General features: G+C 40.3%; 1 protein-coding gene and 1 long non-coding RNA gene across 13 annotated transcripts in view; one reads left to right on the top strand and one right to left on the bottom strand.

Moving 5' to 3' along the window:
• Window positions 1-3,912, top strand: part of celf4.L (CUGBP, Elav-like family member 4 L homeolog) — a 675,257-nt gene extending 671,345 nt beyond the window's left edge. For all 12 annotated transcript variants that reach the window (XM_041582984.1, XM_041582991.1, XM_041582720.1 and 9 more), the window contains one exon: window positions 2,897-3,912. In XM_041582984.1, coding sequence (XP_041438918.1) covers window positions 2,897-2,955 — 59 coding nt within the window. In that variant the 3' untranslated portion in view covers window positions 2,956-3,912. The remainder of the gene's footprint in view (window positions 1-2,896) is intronic.
• A 7,128-nt stretch (window positions 3,913-11,040) lies between these two features.
• On the bottom strand, window positions 11,041-11,699 carry LOC121401471. Its single transcript, XR_005966270.1, has 2 exons — window positions 11,452-11,699; window positions 11,041-11,184 (listed from the first exon to the last, which is right to left on the bottom strand). It is a non-coding gene; the product is annotated as an uncharacterized LOC121401471 (long non-coding RNA).
• Between the last annotated feature and the right edge of the window lie 8,492 nt (window positions 11,700-20,191).

Consider the following 20,191-nt stretch of genomic DNA (forward strand, 5'->3'; position numbering starts at 1 on the left):
TCAAAGTTTTTTTTATTCAAAATTCGACCCTTGATAAATCTGCCCCTAAAATAAACTCAAAATTCGAATTTCAAAATTTGAATTTTCAATTCAACCCTAGATAAATCGGCCCCTATAACACATCGACGTGTAACATGCTCAATGGCCATAGGCACTTTCTTCTCGTACCTTGTGACTTCCCTTATTTACTCTTATCTGAATTTCATAGAAGGAAAATCTAGGTCTAATCAAGAGAGAACAAATTACAACATTTCATTAAGGATTTTCCCCTTGAAAATTACCCATAAAATATAATTCATAATTACTCATTGGTTGACCTGTTAGATCCAGAACACAGATGGGAAATTTTGCTGGACTGCAGAGCACCCTTTTACATTTCATACCAGGCAGACCAAGCAAAATTTGGATTAAAAAAGTTTTGCATGAATTCAAATGGGAATTTCTAAAACTCAAATATTCAAGCACAAAAAAACACAAAAATGTACATCTAAAAGCAAGTAAGTCAGTGGGAGTTCTATAGTCTATATTATAAACTTCAAGCTATTTTTCAATTAGAATTTTCTACTAATTCGAATTTTTCACTAATTCAAAATAGACTAAAACAAGGGGAGAAGACAATTTCATTGGGTTCAAGTTGGGTTTTTTTACCACATTTAAAAGTGATCAAGTTCACAAATAACCACACATTCAAGATTTTCAAGCAGTTGAGTTTTTTTAATTAAAAAATTGTATTTTGATAAATCTGCTTTCCCGTTTTCAGCAAATCATAGTAGTTTAGAACGTGGCTATAAGGTTTCTTTATCAAAAATCTAATTTGTGAGGTTATAGTGTTTTTTTCTACTTTGAATAAACAATTTTTTTCAATAACAATTTAGTATTAAAAAATCCAAATATAAAAAACGCAATTGAATACAATTGTGGAAAAAAAACTCAAATTCCTTTGCGAGTTTAGAAGCTCAAAAAAACCCAAAAGTCTTAACGAAAAAAAATGGCTTGAATTTTTGACAGCTCCCATTGAGTTCTACAAAAACTCCCAGGCTTTTTGATGCCAAAGTTTTACATAAAGGTTTTTCAAGTTTCCTGTGCTTAATAAATACAAAACATTTGAGGATTTTTAAATGTTATTCGAATTTGTACAAAAATTTTGAATCGTGGCAAAAATTTTAAATTGCAAATAAATCACCCACCAATAAATTCATCCATAAAAAAATTAAGGGTATTATTTGGTATGTGGAAGTTGGGGGGGTGCTTTGGTGTTGAACCTCACCCTTTGTGCAGCCCAAGATCAGGAAGATTAGGAACAAAATCAAACCTCTTGAATACATTTGGTTTCCTGAATAACAGGTTAATCAAGATGTTATAGTTCAAGGTTTCTTAACTTGTTTTTTTTAAAGGATAAGTAAATTGTTAAAATAAGTGAATGTAAAATTGATGAGGGGGCTACTCTAAGCACTTTTGTCTTTTACATTCATTATTTATTTATTTTTAATTCCAAGATATTAAGGGATACATGTAGGGGGTTATTTATCAAAGTTCGATTTTATCTCAACAGTTTCTGAGATGCCAGGTTTTCTAATCCAGGCTTTTTCATCCGCTGGGTTTAATAAATTCCAAAAAATTTGTGTTTTTTTTAAAAGTCCGATTTTATAAAAAATAAATCACGAATTTTTCAGGATTTTTGCATTCGAATTTATTAAGGGATACATGTAGGGGGTTATTTATCAAAGTTCAATTTTATCTCAACATTTTCTGCTACAAACTCCGATCAAATCCACTCGGGTTTTTTATGCTTATTTATTATTACATTATCAAGAAAATTTGCTTTGGAGGAACAAATCAGATTTCAAAATTTTTTCAGATTTTTCACCATAAAAATCAGATTTCTTATGCTTTTTTGCCGAAAATTCCTGGATATCGAAACCCAGCGCACATCAAAAAATCATTGGGACGTCTCCCATTGACTTATATGCAACCTCGACGGGTCTGAGATGCCGGATTTTCTGATTTGGACTTTTCCATCCTCTGGGTTTAATGAATTCCAAAAAATTTATGATTTTTTTAAATGTCTGATTTTATATAAATAAAAATCAGTAATTTCTCGGGATTTTTGCATTCAGAGTTTAGTAACCCCCGTACAGTTAATAGGAATGAATTTTGTTACAACAGCACCACCTGCTGGTCAGTTTCCCACCAGTCTGACCAGCAAGTAGTCAAGGAAGTTGTCAGGAGAAAGAAAGAGGCTGATGTTCTTCTGCTTAGGAAAGATGTGAGAAAGGTTTCTAATTTTATTCCTAAGCAGAAGAACATCAGCCTCTTTCTTTCTCCTGACAACTTCCTTGACTACTTGCTGGTCAGACTGGTGGGAAAATGACCAGCAGGTGGCGCTGTTGTAACACAATTCATTCATATTAACAGCGTATGTATCCCTTAATATCTTGGAATAAATAAAAAATAAATAAATAATGAATGTACATTGCAAAAGTGTTTAGAATAGCCCCCTCATCAATATTACATTCACTTATTTTAAAGGTTTACTTGTCCTTTAATGGGACCCAAATCCCCAAGTTCCTTCATGGGGTCCACAATCTTGTATAAGACAATGTATCTCCCCTACTATTGTCTATTATAGAAGGAAATGTCACTGTATTTAAAGGGAGGTTGGGAACCCATTTCCAGTCCCGATTTTTATGCTGAGAATTCCTATTTTAGTTATTTATCCTTAAAATATTTGTGAAACTGATGATGTAGGAACACATATTGGATAGGCAGGACGTGTTCCATTCTAAAGCCAATCCTGTTGCCTTGAGCTCAGACTAGATCTTATTATTATACCTTTTGCCTTTTAGCTCCTAAACTTACTAAACCTTCTTCTTCTTCTTCTTTTATTTCCTTCCAGGGCAGGAACTAAATGGGCCGTATTTTAACAATACAACATACATATATAAATATATATGATCGAAATGCACCTGGAACACAACTTTGACATATCAGCAAAGTACCAATCACGCTGAAGACATTAGACTTTTCGCTCTTTGATTGTTAAGACTGTAACGTTTCTTCAATGAGAAAGTATCACGTCTACTTCCGTGGAAGGAAATTCAAGTCGGAAACCATCAGACGGGATCAAGATCGATCGGAAATTTTCCGAACAGACACTGATAAAATCATACAAAAAAAGGCTTTTTTCTTCAAACAGGAAATCTGACAAGGAGTGCCTGGTTGCCACCATGAATTCTGTTGCTATGGTGTGACACCATAGCGACTGTTGCTAGAAGCATTGTATCTGTCATTCCTTAGCTATTTAGGGACCAAAGGACCAAACTTTTTAAGCAGACTTGTAGCTGTATGTAAAATATGGAATATACTTCCTACATCTCTACTGTTCCTAAAACAGTCTGGGGGCAATTATATGAAATATGTAAAAATTTAAATGCTTAAAATGCTTTTAAAAAAAAAGGCAAGATAATAGTTATTTGATACTATGGAAGGTTATTTGGTTACATTAATTCAATTATGAAAATTTCCTATGGTTTTCTGTATATTACGTAAGGAATAAGTGATTAGGGGGTTACCGAAAGGAAGCTTAAAAAAAAATGCAAATGAAAAAAAAAAGTGGAAAAAAATGAAAAAAATTTCAAAAACCAAAAAAAATAATAAAAAAAAGGTTAAAAATACATTAGAATGATGGTTGTAGTGAAAAGGTTTGTAAATGCTTATCCCCATTTAAAAAGAAAAATCCTAATAGTTGTACAGAATTTAACAGAATAAAAAAAAAAAAAAGTTTAACATACTATATCATAGAAAAAAAAATTAGAGAGCAAAAAAATGTATAAAAAATGCAAAAAAAAAATTAAATAGACGTTAGCGTTATTGCTAAGAGAAAGATGTTGTAGAACTGTAATTTTTGTAGAATTTAGACTTTAAGCATAAATTCCTACTCTTTGCCAATTGCAGAACGTATCGAGGAGGAGAGGCCGCGACGGCAGCTTTAAACTGCGAGCATTCCACCCAATCATAATGAAAAACACAAAAAAAAAAAAAAAATTAAAAACTTGATGCAACGAGCTCTTAAAGTAACACCGTCTCTTTATCAGTCACTTCTAACCCGGAGAATGACCCGCCTACCGCTTCATATCTACCTGCTGTTTGCTGACCCTCCCATCATCCTCTCTGCTTTAGTAGTCTCCATCATTGTTCTAGACCTTCAGGGCAAAAGTTAGCCTAGAACCTTAACATTGAACAAAAAAAAAAAGAAAATCGTAAAAAAAAAAAAAAAAAAAAAACGAAAAAAAAAAAATATATACAATCTTTGAAGAATTTCTGAAACTGTTTACAAGGAATTTTGAAAAACAGGGGATATGTTTAAAAATAAAATATGATGCTGGCTCTGTTTTTCTGTAAATAAATTTGCATATTTTGTAGGACTTTTAATTGTAATGATAGAGAAAAAAAAAACAAGGAAAATACTATTTAAATGAAAGCACGATATTTATCTTTGGTAATTGACTTTAGAGCAGTTTAAAAAAATGAAGAAAAAAAAAAAACGACTGACGTCGCTTTAGGAATAAAAAAAAAAAAAACTCAGATTCAGAAATGAAAAAAATCCAGGAACTATTTAAGAACACATATATTTTAAAAGATATCATATTTATTCTAAGTTATTTCCACAGTATGGATCATTGATGGTTTTGTTGGCGGGGTGGGCGTTTGTTTTTGGTTTGTTTTTTTGCATTTATTTCTCGCTCGTTTTAGTTGAACTAAACGGGGGGCGATGATCATGTTTGAATTGTTTTTTTTATAAATCTGCTAAATAGACCAATATACCCAGGATTCCTATAGAATTCCATTTTCCTTTCCCCTCGCCCCAGGAATTCTTTTCGGCCTTCCAGGAGTCCAGGAGATATTACTGGCCCCTCGTGTATCAGTTTCATATTTTCTAATAAAGGATTTTTTTTTTTTTTGCCGCTCCTGATATTTCTTCCTGAACGCTTTGCCCTGATCATTTCCATTCTGAAATTCTTTTGTGTCATTTTTGTTTTTCCTTCCCTCCGGGGAGTCTCATTCTTTCTCTTCTCTTGTTTCTCTTCATTTTTTTCCTTCTTCTTCCTGCTGTTAGTAAATACAGGTGTGTACAGCAGCGCATTCTGTCCAACTGCTCTTTTCACTCTCAATTACCTTAAAAAAAATCTCCTTGTAATCTTCTGTAATTACTGAATGACGCTTTTCAGCTTAGCCCTAAATAAAGCACAGTTTAAAAAAATACAAAAAGACTTTTGTTTTTGTTTTATTGGTATTTGGGAAGAATTCCACATGGGAATTTTTGTAGTTTTGGATTTTGGTTGTAGGCAAAGACCCAGGCGACTCACACAAAAAAGTCAAGCCTCTTCCCCACCATCATCAGTCCTCTGTTACCATGGACCCTCATGCAGTCATTGGGTCTGCCCCCTTTATAATGACACCATTGACTGTAGGAATCCAGGTGAAAACCAAGTTGTGTTTTTGTTTTATGGTATTTGTGAAGCATTCGATATGGGAATTTTTGTAGTTTTGCATTTTGGTTCTAGGCAAAGACCCAGACCCCCTCCCAGACACACAAAAAAAGATTGGAGCCCCTTCCCCACCCTCATACCGCTGTTACCATGGATAATGGATCTTTGGGTCTGCCCCTTTATAATTATACCATTATTGGGAATTTTTGTAGTTTTGAAATTTGGATCTAGGCAGAGATCCAGACCTACCCCCAGACACACAAAAAAATTTAAGCCCCTTCCCCACCCTCATAGGTCCCTGGTTACCATGGACCCTCCTGCGGTCTTGGGGTCTGCCCCCTTTATAATTATATCATTAACTGTTTCTTTGTTTAATTAGTATTTAGGAAGAATTCCACATGGGAATTTTTGTAGTTTTGGATTTTGGTTCTAGGCAGAGACCCACACAAAAAGATTCAAGCCTCTTTTCCTCATCGGCCCCCTGTTACCATGGACCCTCCTGCAGTCATGGGGTCTGCCCCCTTTATAATGACACCATTGACTGTAGGGTCTCCAGGTGAAAAATAAGTTGGCTTTTTGCTTTATTGGTATTTTTGAAGCATTCCATATGGGAATTTTTGTAGTTTTGCATTTTGGTTCTAGGCAAAGACCCAGACCCCCTCCCCGACACACAAAAAAAGATTGGAACCCATTCCCCACCCTCATAGGTCTTTGTTACCATGGATCATGGATCTTGGAGTCTGCCCCATTATAATTATGCCATTAAATTTTTTGTTTTATTGGTATTTATTTGGTTCTAAGCAGAAACCCAGGTCCCCCTCCAAAAAAAACTTTCACCACCATCATAGCACCCTGTTATTATGAACCCTCCTGCTGTCATGGAGTCTGCCATTGATTGTAGGGTCTCCAGGTGAGAAATTTGTTGTTTTTTTTTGGTTTTATTGGTATTTGGGAAGAATTCCATATGGGAATTATTGTAGTTTTGGATTTTAGTAATTAAACCATTGACTGTAGGGTCTCAAGCTTTAGTTGGCGTTTTGTTTTATTGGAATTTGGGAAGAATTATACATGGGAATTTTTGTAGTTTTGGATTTTGGTTCTAGACCCAAAAATGTTGAGTTCCTTCCACACCCTCATAGGCCCCCTGTTACCATGGACCCTCCTGTGGTGATGGGGTCTGCCCACTTTTTAATTGCACAATTGATTTTAGAGTCTACAGGTGATAGAAGAAACCCCACATGAAGTTGATGAGTAATAAGTGATCTGTACAGTGGAACATCTAACTAAATATGTCAATTCAAACAACTCTCCTCCTGGCCTCGCACATTATAAAGTTGGGGGGCTTTACATGGTAGAATGAATATAAGTAGGGAGTTTCTGGTAAAATTATGATGGAAGGAGACCATGAAATGCCCTACAGTATGGAATTCATCCTGTAGGCCCCAGCAGGCCAGAGCTGCTTTATAGGGTTACAGCTACAGGAGCCTCACTTGGCCAAACTGTTGGGTGAGATGTTCAGTATGACATGTATCTGTGGGGTGAGGCTCAGCACAATCTCTTTTCTTTACATCTGCAAAATCTTCATCTTCGTACATAAAGGGCACAAAACCAATTCTCCACCCAGTGAAACCCATAATTGCTGAAATGCAATATTTAGCATTATGCAAATTTGCCCACGGTGCCTCACAATTAGTATAAATGGCCAGTAGCAAATGGAAACCAGCTACAGACTGCCATGTTTAATAAAGTCTGATTCCTCATATCCTTGTATGCAAGTAACACAAAAACTGCCAAACTGTGGTTCTGCCCCTGACAAAGTAAAGAAAAGATTAAAAGGTCCACCTTAGAAGGCAGTTAGGGTGAAATTTGGGGTGAGTGTTTATTTTTCATCCTGGGTACCGCTGGAACTATAGCAGGGTGACTGTTACCCCAATGTGTCTATATATCTGTAACCTTGTTATGAGCTAAGAGGGCCCAGCCTGAAGACCAGTTAGGGGGAGATTTGGGGTGAGTGTTTGTGTATCCTAGGTACCCCTGGAACTATAGCAGGGTGACTGTTACCCCAATGTTTCTATATATCTGTAACCTTGTTATGAGCTAAGGGGGCCCAGTCTGAAGGTCAGTTAGGGGGAGATTTGGGGTGAGTGCTTATTTGTGCCCTGGGTACCCCTGGAACTATAGCAGGGTGACTGTTACCCCAATGTTTCTATATATCCGTAACCTTGTTATGAGCAAAGGGGGTCCAGCCTGAAGGCCAGTTAGGGGGAGATTTGGGGCGTGTGCTTCATCCCTACAACCTTGAAAATGTTCTATATGACAGTTTCAGAATACAATATGTTTCCATTGGTTTCTGCTGCTGATTGGACACTATATGGAACATAATAGCAGCTGGTGTTGCCCCAGTGAAATGTTATTTAGGGGGTCTTTGTTACTTTACAGCACAAGTTGCTTTCAGGACAACGTGTAATTTAGTAAAACTTTTGTTTGCCCAACAAACCAAACACAAATATTCTTCTCTAGAAGTTAAATGAATGGAGGCAGAAAGTGTCTGAACATGTCGTCCCGTATTTATCTTTATTTCAAGTTCCCAAACTCCAAAGGCGCAGCAGTCGCACACCGCGAGGCGTCCGCAGAAATATATAACTGATGAGGGATCATGGGAAACCCATAAACTATACAACGGGAACTCAAATGGTTTGAAATGCGGCCGGTCCCCCAAGCCACAGACAATGTGAAGTTTTACTGCGGCTGAAATGTGGTTTTGTAGGAGAATCTGCTCTCAGCCATCTTCCCTCGGGCCCCTGGGACGCGACTCGCAGATGTGAAGGAAGGGCCCTGTCCAAATTACAGGCAGCGGCACTTTATTCTTTTATTTTTCTATTTGTATTTTTAGGCCGATGTTCCGTCCTCCTGCAAAGGTTTGTCTGGCCCTTTGGCAAGTCACTGCCGCTGAGGCCATGAGAGATGAGTGTTTTGGAGCCTCGTTGCCAAGCGCAATTCCTTTTATGTCTCCTCATTGCTATTTTATGTTGTGAGGAAGAGTTGACTATCTCCTGTAATGCCCTCGTAGTAATTTATGAACCAACGCTCACAAATTGCACAGGCCGCTGCCTCTCCTGCCTCGTGTCACCCCCAGGATGGGAGAAAAAGCAGCTGCTCCATCTTCTCTCCTTTATATAAGGAACAGCCAACCAAGGGGGGGGGAGCAGCATTTGCTCCAAATAACCAGACAGCGAGCAACGAGGAGAGACGTTTGGTACCCATTGATATAAAAGGGAATCTATTGTGCTTAATGAACCTTTATTTGACTTCCAATAAGACATGGGGTTTGTCTTTTATTAAATATACGCTGTTATAATTAGAAAAAAACATTTATAAATTAATGCTCTGTTATAAAGCTTCAATCTCAGCCATAAAGCAGGACAGGATTGTTGCTTACAATGGGGATCAGATAGGATCTGTGCAGCCACTGGGACAGAATGTTCTGTTATACAGAGCTAGAATCTCAACTGCCATAAAGCAGGACAGGACTGCTGCTTACAATGTGGATCAGATAGGATCTGTGCAGCCACTGGGACAGAATGTTCTGTTATACAGATAGCTAGAATCTCAGCTGCCATAAAGCAGGACAGGACTGCTGCTTACAATGGGGATCAGATAGGATCTGTGCAGCCACTGGGACAGAATGCTCTGTTATACAGATAGCTAGAATCTCAGCTGCCATAAAGCAGGACAGGACTGCTGCTTACAATGGGGATTGGATAGGATCTGTGCAGCCACTGGGACAGAATGCTCTGTTATACAGATAGCTAGAATCTCAGATGCCATAAAGCAGGACAGGACTGCTGCTTACAATGGGGATCAGATAGGATCTGTGCAGCCACTGGGACAGAATGTTCTGTTATACAGATAGCTAGAATCTCAACTGCCATAAAGCAGGACAGGACTGCTGCTTACAATGGGGATCAGATAGGATCTGTGCAGCCACTGGGACAGAATGCTCTGTTATACAGATAGCTAGAATCTCAACTGCCATAAAGCAGGACAGGACTGCTGCTTACAATGGGGATCAGATAGGATCTGTGCAGCCACTGGGACAGAATGTGTTATGTTTTGGAAGCTGAGAATGAGTAGAGTATAACAGTGCTTTATTAGCAGGCTCATGCAGCCATTACACAACAGTAAGCAACTAACACCACAAGCTGTATAGAAAGTATGCGCAGTATAAGTCTTGAGCACAGTGACATCAACAGGCCATTTGTATGAACACCACATATTCCACCTATAGTACGAAAGCATTTGGACAACTATGATAAACAGCAACAATTAACCAGTATGCATTTTAAAACAATATTATACATTCTTTACATCAAAATCCTTGTTCCATGCAGGTAGTTTTCTGATTCTCTCAGTACGCCTTATAGGTTCACTTTCTTCAGGCCTATTGCAGTTGACATCAGGAGTAGGAAAATGTTCTTCATTAAATGGAGCTTCTCCAAAGTCATATCTAACAGGAGCAAGGTGACATGCATTCCATATGCGTCCATCAGACAGTTCTTATGTGTATGGTCCTCGCTGGCGTCTCACTTTAAGTGGTGTAGTAAATTTAGATTGTCCTTGTTTCAGTATTCCTGGTTTCTTAATTCTGACTTAAGATCCAGGCTGAAAGTGTACTTCTCTGGCACCACGTTTTCTGTCAGTATAAGCATTGCAATTGGCTTGTTGATGTTTCACAATGTCAGCAGTAGATGATTTTTCAGAACTACGGCAGATCTTTGCAGAATGTCCTACTTTTTAGCATTTGTGGCACCGTACAGCTTTTGCAGGACATCTAGCATAATTTGCAGTGTGTTGTGTTGAACCACAGCGAAAGCAGTATTTTTTATTTGTATTGGCTGCACGGTTTTGCGGTGAATGTATTTTGTATGTGACTGTGCATTATTAGGCCACAGTGTTGAATTCACAGTCTGTACATTCCCAGCAGTTCAATGCATTCAGTAGTTGTGGAACAAATCCAGGGCAGCAACTTGTCTGCAAAGTTCTTTATTGGGATAATGAGTTACACAACATGTTTCGGGCCCACGCCCTTTATCAAGTGTAAAAAGGAACAACCAAAAACAATCATTTATAATCTCATGTGACTACCAGCAGTGCAGTATGGGTAAAAGTTTTCCATTAACTATTTAGTGTTATACATCTTAAAGTGCATTGTGCAACTATAACTCCCATATGGCTGCACACAGTTCATCATGGATAAAACTTTTTCATTAACTATTTAGTGATATACATCTTAAAGTGCATTGTGCAACTATAACTCCCATATGGCTGCACACAGTTCATCATAGAAAAAACTTTTTCATTAACTATTTAGTGATATATATCTTAAAATGCATTGTGCAATTATAACTCCCATATGGCTACACACAGTTCATCATAGATAAAACTTTTTTCATTAACTATCAGTGATATACATCTTAAAGTGCATAATAGAGATTTTACAAATTTATAAAAGCCTCTCACAAAGTGTAAAATTACAAAATATGATCTCTAATAAATATTGTAAAAACTTATTGTGACCCAATTCATCTAGCTATTAAAAGTGACACACATTATTTCATATAATACATGTTGAAATCCCACTGAAACATAATGTTAAAACCAGGTTACTGCTCAATCCGCCTAACCTGTAAAAGACCTGTAAAAACAAGGAAATTGCCATTAGCCTATCCAATTCACTTGAAATCTTTATGTTGTATCAATTTAGCACTTCTATTATATCAATTTAACAGTACCTTCTAATCTCGCAACATATGTTGCTATTCTAAGACATTCTGTAATTATTTCCTATCACTGGCTTCTATGTATATATTATCTTTCTTAGCAACAAGGTTGCAATATTATAGTTACCAATTCAAAAATAAACGATATATATATATAAAGACTCCTGATTGAATGGACTCACCCATATGTAAATGCAGCAGGAGTTCCATGTCATTACAACTTGGAATCTAGTTATAATTCCTGGGAACAAAGGACGACAAGCCATTACTATTAAAGAAAACATGATAAATTGCACTGCTCATTTAACCCTTTCGGATAAGCACTATCCAAGCGCTTTATCCATCTGGCCTCCCTCTGAGAGTTTTAGCCTCTGCCACTGCTGTTTCAATTTGGCTAGCAACTGTAATAGCCTTTGCAAGGGTTAAATCCTGCTCTAGGAGCAGTCTCTCTCTAAGGAGTGGTGAGTTTGTTTTTTTCACTATTTGGTCTCTTAGCATTTCATCTGTTAGATTCCCAAACTCACAGGTAACAACCAGCTCTCTCAAAGCTGCTACAAATTGTTCTGTGGATTCACCATTACGTTGTCCACGTTGGAGGAATTTATATCTTTCAGCAACCACATTTACTCTTGGCATGAAAAAGTTCTTTATAGCAGTAAGAGCAGTTTCATAAGTCTCATCAGTTAATGGTAATGTATAGAATATATGCTGTCCCTCTGCTCCCAGGCAGTGAATAAGTAAAGCTTTCTAGCAGCAGAAATCTCCCCTTGTGTAATTTTCAAACATACGGATCCAAGCAGTAAAAGGTATGGTAGGCTCACCAGGGTTTGGAAGAAAAGGTGCAGGCTGCAGAGGTAGAAGAGACATCTTGTCACCAATTTGTTATTTTTTGGGTAGCCGAGGATGAGTAGAGTATAACATGGCTTTATTAGCAGGTTCATGCAGCCATTACACAACAGTAAGCAACTAACACCACAAGCTGTATAGAGCTCTGTTATACAGATAGCTAGAATCTCAGCTGCCATAAAGCTGGACAGGACTGCTGCTTACAATGGGGATCAGATAGGATCTGTGCAGCCACTGGGACAGAATGTTCTGTTATACAGATAGCTAGAATCTCTGCTGCCATAAAGCAGGACAGGACTGCTGCTTACAATGGGGATCAGATAGGATCTGTGCAGCCACTGGGACAGAATGTTCTGTTATACAGATAGCTAGAATATCAGCTGCCATAAAGCAGGGCAGTACTGCTGCTTACAATGGGGATCAGATAGGATCTGTGCAGCCACTGGGACAGAATGTTCTGTTATACAGATAGCTAGAATCTCAGCTCCATAAAGCAGGGCAGTACTGACAGACACAGACATATATAGAGATACAGACAGTTCATGTAATAAGTAGAAGACAACAGAAGCCTGTGAGAGCTGTAACCTTGATGAATAAATACATGTGTATAAGAAGATGTGCGTCGCTCCCGGCATGTTAATGAAAGGCATGGGGGGGGGGAGAAAAGCAGAATTATGTGAGGAAATCTTTTATTCAACATTGACTGCAAAATAATCTTCTCTTTTTGACCTTCGCAACATTCTCACACCATAGAGATCTGTAAAGTGTTGGGGATCTCACAGAGGAACATACGAAGGAGAAGGAGGAATGAGCAACATCCCCCCAGGACAATGGGCACAAGGAATGGGGGGTCAGTAGCAGCTCATATATAAATACAGAGTATCTTATTTTACACTTCTGGGCCCCTAAGTAAACTGAGCAGAGGATGAGTCACCCCAAGACAAAGAGGTGTAACAGTTCCTTGTCCAGAACATCAACAAACAAGGGGGGTCATTGGAAAGAAAACATTACTTATAAGCAGGTCCTAGGGGTTTAATGTGGTTAATTGATTTTAATCAATTAATTGATTAATGTGGTTATTGATTTTAATCCACCCCATTGAGGATTCCAGAGCACTGGCTCTCAGATAACAGTGAGGAGATTGAGGGAATGAGAGCAGGAACTTGGGTGCTGTTGAGGTTCTAGTTTGGGCTGAAGTCAATGCAGCCCAATGGCAAAGAAGCAACATATTCTTGTACATGGGAAAGTATTACAGCAACTGACTTTGTTCCACATAATAATGAAATCTGGTGCCCCCCCCTTCACCTGTCTTTGGGGTTCATTCCTTTGCTTCAGCCAGTTCTCATGGTCACCACTAGAATCCCACCTGAGACAACTGATGTTGGGGACCTCATGTGATAATAAGGGCAACAGGAGTTGGTAACTTTATCCTTAGGGTTATTTTCTAACCTCAACATTGATCTTTTGATACAAAACCATGTCCCCTTTCTTCATACTCTCCCCCCCCCCCAGGGGCACATCAGATATTGGGGTCCCAGGACACAAGATATTGGGGTCCCAGGACACACCCCTTTCTAGAATTTAGTTATTAAAGCATTGGAGACTGTCACACTGGTCTAATGTCGGATTGGGGAGGTTCAGAGCCCCCTCCACCAACTTCCAGGCCCCACCAGCCATTACCCTCCTCCATCTGCAACGCCCCCCCCGCCCGCCACCCCCACACAACCTGTACCTGATTTTCTTCTTCATGTGGGGGGAGCGGATGACTGAGGCTGGAAGTACAAGGACAAAGGAGAGACATTTCAGACACTACAGGATTTTTACATATTTTGAAATTCATTAAGATTTTTGCAGTAGGGAAATTATTAGTTTGACATGAGAAAGAGTAAGAAATATAATTTGGGTTCCAACATAAAACAGGAAATAAATAGTGATGGGCGAATTTATTCGCCAGGCGCGAATTCGCAGCGAATTTGCGCGATTCGCCGCCAGCGAATAAATTCGCTAAACGCCCTCGAAAATTCGCGGGAAAAATTCGCAGGCGTCAAAAAAAATTTGCCCGAAAAAACGGGCCGTTTCGCGAATTTTTCGCCGTTTCGGCGAAACGCCGCAAATTCGCCCATCACTAGAAATAAATCTTGACAATCCCCCGTGAGACTGAACCCCGGGGCAGCAACAGTGTCGGACTGGGACACCAGGGGCCCACCTGGGAGTTCTCGGTATTCCTGTGGGTAGGTCCAACACAGGGCAGCAATGAGAAACTTTTGGGGCACAAGGGACCCACCAATCACTGCACCAAAAAGTCGGGGTATCCCCATAGAGGAAGCAGACCCTGCAGCTGCTGGGGGGGGCAGGAACTATAGGGGGGGGCCCTTTGGGACTGATAAGCATCTGCAATTTATGTTCCTCTTGTTCCCAAAGTGTAGTAAACATAATTAAGGTGCTAATAAGTCAATTTATTGGGTGGCAGTGGAATTTACCATAAGTTCTTTAATTCTCACCTCCCAGCCCGTCTCACCGCTCTGCCCTCTCACTATGTTTTCAGTATGTTTTCCAATATGGTACGTAAGTTTTTTTGCATAAGTTACATAATTGTGTGAGTGTAGGGGGGCCCAGGGATCTTACTGCGGGGCCCAATGACTAGTCCTTCCACCGCAGAGAAATTCATACAGGAGACGCTCATATAATTCAGTAAAAAGATCCCAATACAAAACAGCTGATGTGACTGTGTATAATTAGCAGCGCATATAAATAGCTAATAAATTAATTAAGTCTCTCAGTTCATTCAGCGGCATTGGAATTTGCTTTTTTACTAATTTATTGGGGGTCAGTGTGCGCAGAAGCACAAATAGACCGTTACAGTAGAACAAATTCGGGGAGAGAGGGAACCAGACATGGGGTAGGTGGCAGAAAAGGTAAGTGCCTGGCACCCCTAAGCTTTGTGCCCTAGGCAAGTGCCTACCCCTAGTTCCCACCCTGAGGCACATAGAAAGAACATAGGCAAGTGCAACGCTAATTTGGGCTATCCAGACCCAAAAGAGTTTATGTCCAGCTAGTTGTTTAGAGCATGGGTTACATGTGACTCAAACACTGCAAGCTAGGGCCTTCACTAGATTTCAGGAATGGTGTAGTGCAACTACAGCTCTCAGGCTACTGTGAACAAAACAGGACAAAATGGGTGCCAGGAGGTTTTTGCAAAATAACTTATTTGTCCAAGGCAAATGATCCACAGGTTACTTACAGTGATACAGCGGCATTGGCAGTATATAGGCATTCCCCGCTCACACAGAGCTGACAGACGCAGAATATACAGGCACAGATGTCACACAGAGCTTCCAATGTAGATGCCGGGGACTTTCCTCCAGAGACAACACCGTGACCTGGATCCTCACACAGGGGATCAGGGAAATCACTAGACCTAATCCCTATAAGTCTGTGTCCCTATACTACAGTCTTGCCTGAGAGGAGACCTACCTCCTTGTATCCCTGGAGTTGGAGCCAAGCTGCTCTTACTATCTGTCCTCTCTATCTCACTCTCCTACAGAGTCTATTACAGATATATCCCTGCCACTCACTAGCCTCATTCACGGGGTCCCTGACTACAGGTGCGGGTCCCTCCAGAGCACATGGCTTTCTGGGCCTTGCTGTAGCCAAGCTCCCCTGGGCACACCCAGCCGGATCAGCATCCAGCAGCCAAAGAGGAAGCTCCACCCCTTCTCTCTCACTATACCAGAGTGTGACAGGAAGTGGTCACAGCGCCTCCTGGCCAATAATATGCAGATTACCTCTAGCTACATGGAAATCCGCCCAGCAACTAGGGAAATGAGGAAGTGAAAGGAATTAAAGCCGTAGCAGCACATTTAACTGTACGGTCCCTACACAAGTAACAGTACAACTTTGGCTGCCACCTGTCTGGTTTTGACCCTGACAGCCCAGTTTTTTGACCTTCCGCTACATCACATCCCGCCTCTTCTACATCATGGTCCCGCCTCCCTGCCCAGAGTTAGTCAGGAGGAAAGGTGGCAACAATAAGTACAACCCAAGTTTAATGTCAGAGCCCCAGGCAGCTCCCAGCACAATGTCCCTGTACTTGTCTCTCTATATATAAAGTTCTTTATAACCTGCAGCTTCCAGACAGTCCAGCAAACATGGGGGTCCCCAACCTTTTTTACCCGTGACGTGAGCCACATTGAAATGTAAGACTAAGTTGAAGAGCAACATAAACAGTACAACGGTTTTTATGCACCAAAACTTGTCTCCAAACCTGGAATTAAAAAATAATCACCTGCTTTGAGGCCACTGGGAGCAACATCCAAGGGGTCGCAGAGGAACGTGTTACTCATGAGCTACTGGTTAGGGATCACGGAACAAGCGGAGGAGAAGTACAGAGGGAGCAGACCCAGCGGCTGCAGGGGGGCCTGGGAGATATAGGGGTCCCATGAGACCCTCATTCATATACAATTGTATAAATAGAAACTCCACTCAGGACCACAAGGTTTTGTTTGTCAGGAGAAGTTAAAAAGCTGCAGATGGCAGTTGCGTCTCTGACTGGCGCCTTTTATTATTCACCTGGTGTCTCGTAAAATACAGTTCCGGCCGTTTCTAGCCGACCAAATTCCTTAATTTATCATAAAGAGTTTCTCGCCGTACACCGTGACCCCGGGGGTGAACCTCAATTCCTGCCAATGGAGCCTGTCTGCATAAAAGTCCAGGATAATGGGCCGTGCCGATATTAACGGCACTTTCTCGTTTCACACGAGGACAGAGAACGTCACACAAGGCCGGCGGTTGCTTAACGCAGAGACGCTGGAAGGAGCGGCCGGCCTGCAAATGATGTTGTATGTATTAATGGCTGACTGGTCACGCTTTGTGGGAATAAACAGCCCAGTTATGTGCCGCTGTCCTTCCCTTTATGGATTCGCCAATTATGGAAATAGATTCCGAAGTTCAAAGCGGCTTCTTAGCAAACGTACTTGCCCTTTAATACGGGAACGTGAGCCCTCCTGTTAGCATTCAGCCGAATTTCTCTTGGGGATCTGGGAAGTGTGTTTAACACTAAAGTCAAACTATTAAACTCCGTGTCCAAAGGCCGATCCATATAGAGAACGTAATTGTAACGCTGCAGCCGACTCCAGTGTGTCATTTAAAGGGGAGATTCAGGTGCAAATGGCATTATGGTAAAATTTAATGATGTGCAGACCCCAAGTTTTAACATAAAACAGGGTAATTTAATACATGTCCTGTATTAAACGATGTAAAGTTCCTGAGAATGTTGCGTTGTAAATTGATCTATTTAGTCTGAGCAGAATGAATTTCATTTAATGGATTGTTCACCTTTAAATTGACTTTAAGTATGTTATAGAGAGTGATATTCTGAGATAATCCGGTTGCTAGGGCCCAAATGACCCTAGCAACCATGCATTGATTTGAATTAGAGACTGGAATATGAATAGGAAAGGCCTGAATAGAAGGAGGAGTCATAAAAAGTAATAACAATGTGTAGCCTTACAGAGTATTTGTTTTTTAGATGGGGTCAGTGACCTGCATTTGGAAGCTGAAAGGGGTCAGAAGAAGAAGGCAAATAATTCAACAACTATTAAAAAAAAAAAAAAAAAAAAAGAAATCATGAAGCCCAGTTGAAAAGTTGCTTAGATTTGCCCATTTTATAACATACTAAAATTAAAAAGTGAACCACCCGTTTAAAGGGGGCTGTTAGAATTGATACAGTAGTTGCTGATATTCCACATTGACCCTACTGAGAAACTGATCAACTCATGGAGCAAATTGTAAAAACTCACACCTGGAAAACACCAGAGACAGGAACATTCATCTTCAATTTTGTACAAATGGAAAAAATAAAAGATAAAAAGCCACTGATTTCTGGGGAACAATCTGAAAAGAACTTAACTGAAAACAAGTGTTTGGAAGGCGAACAACCCCAGAAACTGCTAAATCCTCTCCATGATCCGCGAGATACGTGGCCCTTGTGGCCCTTCTATTAATATTCCCTATTGGAAGGGCTCACAGAGCATCAGCCATACAGGGGCCGTTACATATCATCACATTTATTTATTTACACACGGGATACAGAAAACTTGGAAGAAATGGGGAATTTGTTATTTTGCAAATGATGTAAAATTAATATTCACTGACACGTTCCACGGAAACGCTCTCCTTGGTGATGAGTCTCTGGGGGGATATTCCCCGTACCCCTCGGCCTCCCTCCTCATACTGATCATTTCCATTTAAATAAACAAACAAGGTCTCGGGATCATCATGTGACTTATTTATCTGACCCCAGAGACTCCGCTCACATAATGCAACTCCCTGCGCCCCTTAAGTTCCACCTCTGCTCTGGTGATTTATCATTTAATCACAACACCATTAAATTGGCTATTATGTTTATTCCTGGGAAATGGAGCTGCGCTGCCTTCTGTAATGTTTAACCCTTTCCCTGATTAACTGCTCATTCTGTGCATCAAACATCCAGGGGTACCCAGGGCAAAAATAAGCACTCACCCCAAATCTCCCCCTAACTGACCTTCAGACTGGGTCCCCTTAGCTCATAACAAGGTTACAGATATATAGAAACATTGGGGTGTCACCCTGCTATAGTTCCAGGGGTACCCAGGGTACAAATAAGCACTCACCACAAATCTCCCCCTAACTGACCTTCAGACTGGGCCCCCTTAGCTCATAACAAGGTTACAGATATATAGAAACATTGGGGTGTCACCCTGCTATAGTTCCAGGGGTACCCAGGGTACAAATAAGCACTCACCACAAATCTCCCCCTAACTGACCTTCAGACTGGGCCCCCTTAGCTCATAACAAGGTTACAGATATATAGAAACATTGGGGTGTCACCCTGCTATAGTTCCAGGGGTACCCAGGGTACAAATAAGCACTCACCCCAAATCTCACCCTAACTGACCTTCAGACTGGGCCCCCTTAGCTCATAACAAGGTTACAGATATATAGAAACATTGGGGTAACAGTCACCCTGCTGTAGTTCCAGGGGTACCCAGGGTACAAATAATCACTCACCCCAAATCTCCCCCTAACTGACCTTCAGACTGGGCCCCCTTAGCTCATAACAAGGTTACAGATATATAGAAACAATGGGGTGTCACCCTGCTATAGTTCCAAGGGTACCCAGGGTACAAATAAGCACTCACCCCAAATCTCCCCCTAACTGACCTTCAGACTGGGCCCCCTTAGCTCATAACAAGGTTACAGATATATAGAAACATTGGGGTGTCACCCTGCTATAGTTCCAGGGGTACCCAGGGTACAAATAAGCACTCACCCCAAATCTCCCCCTAACTGACCTTCAGACTGGGCCCCCTTAGCTCATAACAAGGTTACAGATATATAGAAACATTGGGGTGTCACCCTGCTATAGTTCCAGGGGTACCCAGGGTACAAATAAGCACTCACCCCAAATCTCCCCCTAACTGACCTTCAGACTGGGCCCCCTTAGCTCATAACAAGGTTACAGATATATAGAAACATTGGGGTGTCACCCTGCTATAGTTCCAGGGGTACAGTACAGTAGAAGAGAATAGGTTTTTTAGGTTGCTGGTCTTTTGATTGACACACCAAATATAAGTTTTTTTTCCTAATTCCAAAGACATTTGGGGGATTCTTCTTTATTAATTCTTTTTATGAATTCCTTTTAATTTAACAAAGCTGGACCCAAGTTCATCTTTAAGTAAACATTTAGTATGTTATAAAAATGGCCATTTCTAGGCAACTTTTCAATTGGTCTTCATTATTTATTTTTTATAGTTTTTGGATTATTTGACTTTTGCTTCTGATTTTTTCCAGCTTTCAAATGGGGGTCACCGACCCCATCTAAGAACAAATGTTCTGTAAGGCTAAATGTTTTTTGTTATTGCTACTTGTTACGACTCCCCTTTCTTCTCAGGCCTCTCCTATTCATATTCCAGTCTCTTATTCAAATCAGTGCATGGTTGCTAGGGTTGTTTGGACCCTAGCAACCAGATGCTGAAATTGCAACTGGAGAGCTGCCAAATAAAAAGCGAAATAATTCAAAAACGACAAGTAATAAAA

The sequence above is a fragment of the Xenopus laevis genome, chromosome 1L, assembly GCF_017654675.1.
Source record: "Xenopus laevis strain J_2021 chromosome 1L, Xenopus_laevis_v10.1, whole genome shotgun sequence".
NCBI classification, from domain to species: Eukaryota; Metazoa; Chordata; class Amphibia; order Anura; family Pipidae; genus Xenopus; species Xenopus laevis.